Source organism: Pinus tabuliformis, chromosome 3_2 (assembly GCF_031772625.1).
Source record: "Pinus tabuliformis cultivar Carrire ecotype Pingquan chromosome 3_2, CPIR1, whole genome shotgun sequence".
Lineage (NCBI taxonomy): Eukaryota > Viridiplantae > Streptophyta > Pinopsida > Pinales > Pinaceae > Pinus > Pinus tabuliformis.
Window position 1 is genome coordinate 138,165,633 of NC_142302.1, and position 10,735 is coordinate 138,176,367.

The 10,735-nt window shown below is 44.3% G+C and overlaps 1 protein-coding gene across 7 annotated transcripts in view; it reads left to right on the top strand.

Moving 5' to 3' along the window:
* The window catches only part of LOC149180205 (uncharacterized), a 65,421-nt gene extending 56,498 nt beyond the window's left edge, over nucleotides 1-8,923 (top strand). For all 7 annotated transcript variants that reach the window (XM_089415956.1, XM_089415953.1, XM_089415951.1 and 4 more), the window contains one exon: nucleotides 8,450-8,923. In XM_089415956.1, coding sequence (XP_089272082.1) covers nucleotides 8,450-8,685 — 236 coding nt within the window. In that variant the 3' untranslated portion in view covers nucleotides 8,686-8,923. The remainder of the gene's footprint in view (nucleotides 1-8,449) is intronic.
* The last annotated feature ends 1,812 nt before the right edge of the window (nucleotides 8,924-10,735 follow it).

The window sequence follows — 10,735 nt, forward strand, 5'->3', positions numbered from 1 at the left end:
ATATCCAAGACCTAGAAATGGTTTGGACAGATTATACCCGGTTTGGGAGATATTAAAATAATTAATATTTTTAATGGAGTTCCTAAGTCTAAACTTAAGAAAAATAAAAATATTAATGGGTATTAATATAAAACTAGGTTAGAAGGTTCTAAAACTCATGGATCAAGCCAAATCTAATCTTAGCCGTTGATTAGAGATTTAATCTTGGTCGTTGATGGACCAACAAGAAAAGTATAAGAGGAGGCTTGAGGGTCAGTTGGAGAATGCGCTAGAGTGATCAGTCATTCGATTTTCTAGAGCAGGGTTTGCTAAGAGAAATCGAATCAGTGATCAGTAGTGAAGGGCAGTGAATACATAGCAGAGAGGAAAAGTTAGTACCAGAGAGACAGCGTAGTGCCCGGAGAGGTTAACGCAGAGGTAGCTGGGTGCTACGCAGAGGCAGCTAGGAGCTGTGTAGAGCCAGGAGAGGCCTGCCTGTGTGACGCAGAGGGTCTAAGGGTTGACGCAGAGGCTTCAGAAGCTGCACAGGGCCAAGAGGCAGTGCTGGGAGGATTTCATGGGACAGACTAGGAGCTGGTGAGCTGGGTAGGGTGACGTAGTCCCTATTAGAGTGACGCAAAGCGGTGGAAGCTGCAATTGTTGCTATGGGATCGTTCACCCGGTGATTAATTAACCGAAATATCTATCTCTGAGGAGAGGTACTACTGTCGAGGGCCATTCTCTGTTGGGTGAGCCATTTCTAACACCCTAGTTGTATTATGAAAACTGCATAATAATAAAGCCCTCTTAATAGCTGCACCGGTTTTCCCGCATTGGGTTTTTCTGGGGACATTGGTCCAAAAATAACGGTGTCACTTATGTGCTTGTTTTCTTTCAGTTTATGATCTGTAGATGTTGATACTGTACTTGTGTTTATTTTCAGTATTTACATGGTAAATTACTTGTTAAGTAATTGAATAAGTAGGAAGAAATAAACTAGATAGTACAGGAAGAATTTCTAATGGGTTAAACTTAGAAATTCCAACATAAACCAAACACCCAAATTCGACTTCCTCTATGGTCTATGCCCTCCAAACAGCTCCAACAATATGGAAAGCAAGAAATGGACACAAATTCTTCCTCCAAGCTCTGGAAAGGGAGCAAACTTCACCCCAAATAACTCCTCCAACCTCCACGACAAAGCTCAGCCTCAAGGGTTGATACTCTACCCACCAAATGAGCTCCCAAACATTGCCTCTACGCTGGCCCAGGTAGTGCGAAAGTCACACTGCCAAGCCTGAAGCTCAATCAGCTCCCAAACTCCCCCAAAGGCTGACAATCCTCCTTAGCCTCTCCTCTGGAAAATGTTGCAGCAAAACTCCACTGCTCAGCTCCACAAACAACTCAACCTCCTCTCTCACTACGTCCTCTAGAAATACGCACCACCTGGAAGGAAATGCTATTGTTGGAAATCACAATGTGAATCTCCTTCTGAAGAAATTAAGGAAACCTTCCTAGGGTGGCACTCAAAGTCCCCCAAAGAAAGGGTGAGCTCTTCGCCTGAAGAACTCGCGCTAAACAACCAGTGACTCGGCTAAGCAGCTAAAGCAACCAAGAGAAATCGATATACACTCATGAATGAATAAGAAGAGGAGAGCTTCCCTCCTTATATAGTTTCGTGGGGGACTTTTCCCTCTACTTTGTCCTCCATCGTGGGCCCCACTTAACCAACACCATGCAAAAGTTATCTCCCCTCCATGCATATCGAACTAGGGAGTGCGTAATTCCCTAGTGAGGGTGGCCACCATGTGTAACTACAAGACAAAACATCTTCTCCTAGTCTAATCTCCTAATAGCATCGAATGGGGTCCACTAACTCCAAAATTGGCCCCATAATACAAAGTTAAATCTTGTCCCAAAATGATTTAGGAAGGGACATGACAGTCCTCCCCTCCCAAATGTTGCTTGTCCCCAAGCAACTTCAATGCCAGATGCTCCAAAATGTGCTCTCCCTCCCAAGTGGGATTCTCATCCGGTAGATTCTTCCACCGCACCAAATATTCTCTGATTATGCTGCTCTTGAGCTTCCTCTCTCTAGTTTCCAAGATGTATTTTGGCTCTAAGAACAAATGCCCCTCATCATCAAGCGGAGGCAACTCCATGACTGTTGTAACTTGCTGCCCCAACACCCTCTTAAGGCATGACACATGAAAGATGTTATGAGTCCTGCTTCCTGGTGGTAGCTCCAACTCGTAAGCCACCTCTCCAACTCTCCTACTCATTCTGTACGGCCCAAAGAATCTCGGCTGCAGCTTTTCGGCCCCCTTCTGCTTGAGTGTGGATTGTCGGTACAGCTACAATCGAAGTTAGACCAAGTCACCCTCCTCAAAATGTCTCTCTACTCGATGCCGATCAGCATACATCTTTTGTTGGTTCTGGGCTACCTGTAAGTTATCCTTAAGAGCCTTGAGGATATCTTGGCTCTCTAGGATCCAATCCTTCGCCTTTGGGGCCCTGCTGCCTCCAAAAACAATATTAACAAAAGATAAAGCATCATAACCATATAAAGCACTGAAAGGAGTCATACCAATGGACATATGATGGGTGGTGTTGTAACAATGCTCTCCCAAGTGCAACCATCGAATCCAAGCCCTTTGCTACCTTTTCACATAATCCCTGAGATAACCCTCTAACCATTTGTTCACCCTCTCTGTTTGACCATCGATCCGCAGATGATAGCTGGTGCTCTGGGTGAGCTCAGTGTCGACTAGTCTGAAGAGCTCCTGCCAAAATCCTCCCATGAATCGGCTATCCCTATCACTGACTATGGTCTTAGGGAGTCCGTGCAGACAAAAGACCTCCCTAAAGAACAACTCTGCCACCTGTGAAGTTGAATATCGTGTCGGTATGGCAAAGAAGTGTGCAAACTTGGTCAATCAGTCGACCACTACAAAAATACAATCCTTCCCTTGCACTGAGGGAAGTCTAGTAATGAAGTCCATAGAGATGCTCTCCCATTTCCCCTCAGGGATGGGAAGAGGCTACAACAATCTTGCTGGATGGGTCAACTCTCCCTTATTCCTCTGGCAAGCTTCGCACTCCTATACATGCCTCAACACATCTCCCTTAAGGCCCTTCCAAGTGAAGCGCTCTCTCACTGCCATATATGTCTTCCTAAACCCCTGGTGCCCGGACAAAGGAGAATCATGAGTTGCTCGAAGGACGCGCTCCCTCAACTGTGATCCTAAAACCAAAAATATGCGCCCCTTATAATAAATGACCTCATCCATCACCTTGTAGCACTCATCTGCATAGCTACCCTCCAAGATCTTGCACGCCCGACGATCCTTGGAGTACTCTACCAATAATTGAGCCTTCCAGTCATGACAAATGCTCATGAGTGAAAGCTCGGCTGGTCTCCTGGATAGTGCATCCGCCACTACGTTGTGCTTTCCCTGCACATACTCAATATCAAAATCATAGGCTTGCACTTTGCTGACCCATCTCTGTTGTCTGTCATTGAGGCCCTGCTGCCCTATGAAATGGTGAAGACTATTGGGATCCGTCTTCACCCGAAATCGATTCCCCACCAAATACTATCTAAATTTGGCCAATGCATGCATTATGGCCAACATTTCCTTGTCGTAAATGGAATACGACATCTCATGAGGTAGAAGCTTCCTACTCTCAAAAGCAATGGGGTGCCCATCTTGGGACAAGACTGCCCCCATCCCTACATGTGAAAGGTTGAGAAAAATCTGGGAGTGCTAAAACCGGACAACAACTCACCACCTCCTTAAGGCGATCAAACATTGCCTGAGCTCTCTCTGTCCACACAAAGGGCCCTTTCTTAGTCAGATCAGTAAGGGGTGCTGTCAACTGTGAGAAGCCCTTCACGAACTTCCGATAATAGGTATAGATGTACAAAAATCCTCTCAATGTTGACACATCTTGGGGCTCTAGCCAATCTCGAATGGCCATAATATTCTCCTTATGCACCTTGACCCCATCTGCACCGATGATGTGTCCCAAGTAAAGCATCGCTGTCAATCCAAACTCGCACTTAGACATATTTGCGTAGAACTGATACTCCTCCAATATACACAAGACTGTCTCCAAGTGCTACAGGTGCTCCTCCCATCTCCTGCTGTAGATGAAGATGTCGTCAAAGAATACTAGTACAAACCTCCTTAGCTAGCCTCGGAACAAATGGTTCATGCATGACTGAAAAGTAGCCGGTGCATTGGTCAACCCAAAAGGCATGACCAGGAACTCGGAATGCCCATAATGACACCCGAAGGCTGTCTTCGAAATGTCTTGCTCTCTCACGCAAATTTGATGATACCCTGACCGCAGATCTATCTTAGAGAAGTACTTGGCCCCTCTAAGCTCGTCCATCAACTCATCAATGTGCGGAATGGGATACCTGTTCTTCAACGTCTTCTTGTTGAGGGCCCTGTAGTCAATACACATGCAAAGAGTCTTGTCCTTCTTCTTCACCAGCACAACCGAAGAAGCAAACGGACTAGAACTCGGTCTGATGTGACCCAATGCCAACAACTCCCAAATGGCTCTCTCAATCTCATCCTTATAGGCCTTGGGATGCCTATAGGGTGTGGTGATGACCGCCTGCACACCAGGCTCCAACTCTATAGTTGTGCTCAAATCCTCTGTTAGGTGGTTGCCCAGGTGGTATATCTCCAAAAGCTACCGAATATTTATCTAGTATTGCCTGTATGTCCGGATGTGGTGGTGTGGTCTTTCCCCCAGCCTCTGAAATCCTCAGCTCTACTGCCCATGCTATGTCTCCATGCCTCAAATCAGCCTCTATCCGATGAGACAAAACTGTCTGAGGGGGGTACAAATGCATGCCCCTAAGAACCACTGGCTTGCCATCTGGCCTAGTAATAACCCGACCAAGGGAATACAACCATTGGACACCTAGCACCACATTGGTGTTTGGTACATCCACCACAAAAAAGTGGTCTGTCATCGAATAGTTCCCCATAGTCACTGTCAGAGCGGGAACATATCGAGTGCACTGCATAGTCTTGTCCCCTGGTATTAGGACTGAAAACCCCTCAAACTCTGTAGTGGTGATGCCCCTCCTCTAGACCATCTGAGCATCAATAAAATTGTGGGTGGCCCCACTATCTACCAATACTGAGACACACTGCCCTTGCACTGTACCTCTGATCCTCAAAGTCAAAAATTTGGGAATCCCGCACAAAGAAGCTAGGACTCCCCCTGCTGGTGCGAAGGATGCTCCTCCTTGAGGTGGTGGTGGTGGTCCTTTCCTTGTTGGCTCCTCGCTGTCTTCGCCACCAAACTCCAACTCCTCATCATCCTCTTGATCATTGTCTGAGAAGACCTCGATGTAATGGGCCTTGCCTACTGTGCACTGATGACCAGGTGCCCAAGGCTCACGGCATGTAAAGCATAACTTCTTCCTCTTGAGGTCTCTCTTGGTCTCGTCATCCAACTGACCACGCCCTTGGCTACTCTTTGCATTGTGAGTGCTCGAGTGTCACTTCCCTTCTGAGGGTAGGGAATACGTGCAGGAAATGGAGCTCGAGCCTTGGGGATGGCCCCCTGCAAATCCCGAGTGCAAGATACTGCCTCCAAAAGAGTAGATGGTTTGCGAGACTTCACCAGTCCTCACAATGGCTCTGTCAATCCCTCCACAAATGTGTATACTCTCCTTGCATCTGACAAATCAGGCACCATGACTGAGACCCTCAAAAACTCCGAGATATAATGCTCTGAATGCCCTGTCTGTCAGAGCTGGGTCAACTCTCTGAAGTGAGCCTCTGGATCCTTCCGATCAAAGCGCTCCACTACTCTCCATGTGAAATCCTCATAGGAGGTCACGCAAGCATGCTCTAGAGTGGACAAACCATGAAACAACCAATCGTGTGCCTCCCCCTCCAAGTGCAATGTGGCCATCTTGATGGCTTCTACTTCTGTCATTCGATTCAGCTGGAAGGATGTATCCAACTTCTCCACCCAAGCACGTGTTGTGCACTTGGAAGTACCATCATATGTAGGGAAATACATTTTCCATATAGAACGATGTATCTCATAGCTCTAAGTACCATAGCCTTCCCCTTCTCATTTTGCTTGAGCTTGCAAAAGTCTTTGAAGGTCAGAGCCTTTCTGAAGTCTGCCCCATAGATTGTCGTTCCCAGAAATGCTCCCCCATCAATGATGGATCCTCACCTCCACTAGTCTCTCCCTGCGCCAAAGGTATAAAAGAGGGTAAAGTAGCTCGAGTTGGCTCACTCGAGGATGGCCGAAAGATGATCGAATTGTTGAGAGGCCCCAAAAGTCTCTCCAACTACGAACTCTCGGTGAGTGCTTCACTCCTGGTTCTGCATTTTGATCTCGTCCAGCATCTCCTTCTGCCCCTTTGCCAAATCACTCAAAGCCTTCAAGAGGCTATCGAAGGCCATCTCTTCCCTACTCTTGGGCTCACCCATATCTTCTGCTACTACAGTCTTCCCACGATCCTCCATGTCTGGAGTAATCTCCAACTCCCTTTCCCTGCTCCGGTACCTCTGCCTTCTGTAAGTAATATTCTGCCAGTCTTCTTCACTCATAGAAAAGTTTCCCCACGGCTAAGCCAGAATCTAAGCTTTGATACTACTGTAATGTTCCAAACTTAAAGAAATGTTGATATGCAAAAGCCAATTCGATTTATGCACAGAAAAATTAAACGATCAACAAATACTCAATACACAACAAAAATGAGAAAGAGCACCTGGCTTGCCTCAAGGGCAAGCTAGACAGAACCCAGGTGTCAACAGTAATCCCAAATGCTAGAAAGCAATTGCTCCTCTAAAGCTCTGTGTTGTCTCCTAGTTACGACAACTGCTGGCTGGAAAGGAGCTGCAAGAAACCTCGCCTCTGGTGCTAGGAAAATGATGAAACTTCAGCCACAAGCTCCTTGGCCAAAACCCACAAAACCCAGAAAGGGTTTGGCCTAAAACCAACCACCCAAATTCGACCTCCTCTATGGCCTACACCCTCCAAACAACTCCAGCAATACGACCTGCAAGAAATGGCCACAAAGTCTTCCTCCAAGCTCTGGAAAGGGAGCAAACTTCACCCCAAATAACTCCTCCAACCTCCATGGCAAAGCTCAGCCTCAAGGGCTGATACTCTACCCACCAAATGAGCTCCCAAACACTACCTCTGCGCTGGCCCAGGTAGTGCGAAAGCCACATTGCCAAGTCTGAAGCTCAATCAGCTCCCAAAATCCCCCAAAGGCTGACAATCCTCCTTAGCCTCTCCTCTGAAAATCTCACAGCTAAACTCCACTGCTCAGCTCCACAAACAACTCGGCCTCCTCTCTCATTGCGTCCTCCAGAAATACGCACCACCTGGAAGGAAATGCTACTGCTGGAAATCACAATGTGAATCTCTTGCTAAAGAAATGAAAGAAATCTTCCTAGGGTGGCACTTGAAGTCCCCCGAAGAAAGGGTGAGCTCTTTGCTTGAAGAACTCATGCTAAACAACCAGTGACTCGGCTAAGCAACTTGAGCAACCAAGAGAAATCGATATACACTCATGAATGAATAAGAAGAGGAGAGCTGCCCTCCTTATATAGTTTTTGTGGGGGACTTTTCCCTCCATTTCGTCCTCCATCGTGGGCCCCACTTAACCAACACCATGCAAAAGTTATCTCCCCTTCATGCCTATCGAACTAGGGAGTGCGTAATTCCCTAGTGAGGGTGGCCCGCATGTGTAACTTAACTACAAAACAAAACATCTTCTCCTAGTCTAATCTCCTAATAGCATCAAATGGGGTCCACTAACTCCAAAATTGGCCCCATAATACAAAATTAAATCTTGTCCTAAAATGATTGAGGAAGGGACATGACAATTGTCTACGAGTTCAAGAAGAGGGAAGGGCATAATGGTCAATTAGCTGAACCCCCAATTTGTGGTCTTTCTTAGCTTTTGAGTTAACTTTGAATGACCCAAGTGGGTAAGTGCTTTTTTCTATGGTGGATGTACATAGAAGCCCTTGTGAGATTGTTCAAGACGGAATAGCGTAAGCCAGTCATCTTGTAATCTGATTGAACTTTTGTTTTCCCTAAATAGCATATGAAAAATTACTCCATAGGATGGGTTTAGACTCTAGAGTAAGTGATGATCTCTATATTACAGTTACTCTTTTGATCTCTTATGGGGATGGCAAGTTTCAGTAAGGAATCCGTGCTTGTGCTAGAAGCCTAGATGTGTATTTTTGGGATTGAGATCTTCATATCAGTGGTTCTTAGAAAGAATGCAACTACATAAAATTAGATTAATTCTGTTTTGTATGCGCTCCTGCTATTACTACCTATCACTTAAAAGGAAGACGGATATATTAAAGAGCTAAAATGCCCTTTGCTTTCTTCTTTCTGTTAACACTTCAGGATTAGAAAAATGGAACTTTCTAAATAGTCATTTTGGAATTTTCAGGGCAGTCCTCAGGGCATGGAATTGGGCCACTTCTTGCTGGGGGTGCAGCAGCGGCAGCTGCAGCTTATGGTGCTCACCAATTAGGACATGGTCTCAGCAGACCACATGGAATGCAGGGTATGTTTGGGCATGGAAAACATGGGAAGCATGGAAAGCATGGGAAGTTTGGGAAGCATGGAAAGTTTTTGAAGCATGGTAAGTTTGGGAAGTTTGGAAAATTCAAAAAGTGGAAGTAATTGTTCTTATTAGATGCAGTCTTACAGGATTGTATTACAAAGAATATATCTGTTTCAACCTCCATGGATTAAACTGACTTTGTTTCATATTGAATATTTTCCTATATTTACTGTAGCAGATATTCAAGTGGTTAAGTTGACATGCTGATGTGTTGCAGTGAGAAATAGCAATTTTCAGTAATTTACTGTGAATCCTCTTCTCGTGGATAATGAAAGTTAATTGAAATTATCTCTTTTATGTGAGTGTTTGTATGGTCCTGTATTGATGACAGACATGCTGGAGACAGGCTGCCACAGTTCTTAGATCTATGATAATATTCTTGCTGTGGTGTTAGCATCGACTTTGTAGATCGATTAGATTATGTATGCATCACTAGAAAGTGGGTGCTGTGGTTAATATTGTTAACTAATTTTTTTCGCTTCTGTTTAGAATGGAGATGTGATTGTGTATCTTTCCATTTCTGTGTTTACTTGCAGCCAACTTTGCAACCGGAGATGCATAATTTGGTTGTAAAGTTTAGCTATCATATTCTTTTTTAGTCCCATAGATTCTAATTTCACAGTTAAATTGAGCAATCATGGATTTTAATAATACAAGGATACGTTACACTTCATGGGATCAATAAATCCACCTTTGTACATATTCATGTCATTCATTCTCATTTTGTGTTGGCAAGAGATGTTTACTGTGATGTCACCACAAGTGGCAATTGTGAAGGCTCAATCTTTTTGGTTTCATTCTTCTAGGACTAATGAAACAAGTTTATATAGCTTTACAAATATGCTTTTCATTCAAGGCCAAAGTACACTTTGCTATGTTCAAGGCCTTGATGATAGATCCCAATATTGGTTTGAGTTCATGAAGATATGGAAAAATTAAGCAAAAAAACAAGGTTCTACAATCATTTATACCTTAAATTTTAGACATTTTACCAAAAAGCCTCAACATAGCACAATAGAGATATAATTGAGGAATGATAATGTGCTTTAATTGCACTTGTGAATCTTATCTTGCTAATCTTGTCAAGTTGTTGCTCAACAGAGTTAATTGTCTTATCATCTTTCACCCCTTATGCAGTTGGATTTGAGATTCTTCCATGGCTAGCCTTATTGGAAGAATGGAGCTGCTACGCTTGGGCTTCCATTACTAGATGATGTTTGTGTAATTGTCAAGTAGCCTTATAAATCTAGTCTTTTCTCATCAGGCTGCTAAATGTTCACTGATTGATGTTTGCTAGGATGATCTCAAATGAATAGCTATGAACTTTGAGATGGGAGCGGGAGGCATATTGACTCACATTTTGGTGTTAAGGTGTTTGATTCTATTGGCAAGATTTTCCTTAAATATAGTTCTCCCCAAGCAATTTCCATTTTATTGTGGTCCTGTGGTTGTCTTTCGTCCATGCTCAATTAATACCCTGCATAACTAACATGCTGCTGCAGCAAGACATGTAGCTCTGAGATATATTTCTTTACTCTCATTACTTGATTTTAATGCATTGTCTAAGCCAACTGATCCAGAAATTGGTTTTTATCAGCTGTAAAGGAGACAAAAACATGGGACCACATGTCAAGTGAGGAGGAAGTGTAATCTCACACTCTTCCCACTTTGCCCTTTATGAGTCTAGGCTCAAATCAGTAGAGTCTCAAGGGGAAAAGGAAGGAGATTGCACAATCAAAGGGATAGTTAAGGAAGGTAGCGCATATGTTAGTCCCATTATGAAGGTTATACAACATGCAAATGGTGAGAACAGGTGAAGAAAACAACACCATTGATGAATTTAGGACTGTGGCAGTACAGGATCCTATTCCAATCCCAGTTGCAGGTGACTCGGGAAGAATTATCAGAGGACCAGCAAAATTTCCGTCAAATTGACGAGGAATTAAAAAGTGCAGCATAGAAGGCATAATGGAAACAATGATCGATGATCACCGGGAATCCTTGCGATTTTAGCAACAAGCTAGACAACCAGCAGTGGCACTACCTCTAGAGTGTGGATACCATGAGGATGTTGATGACAGATATGTATGTGGTACTCAAAAGGAGGCT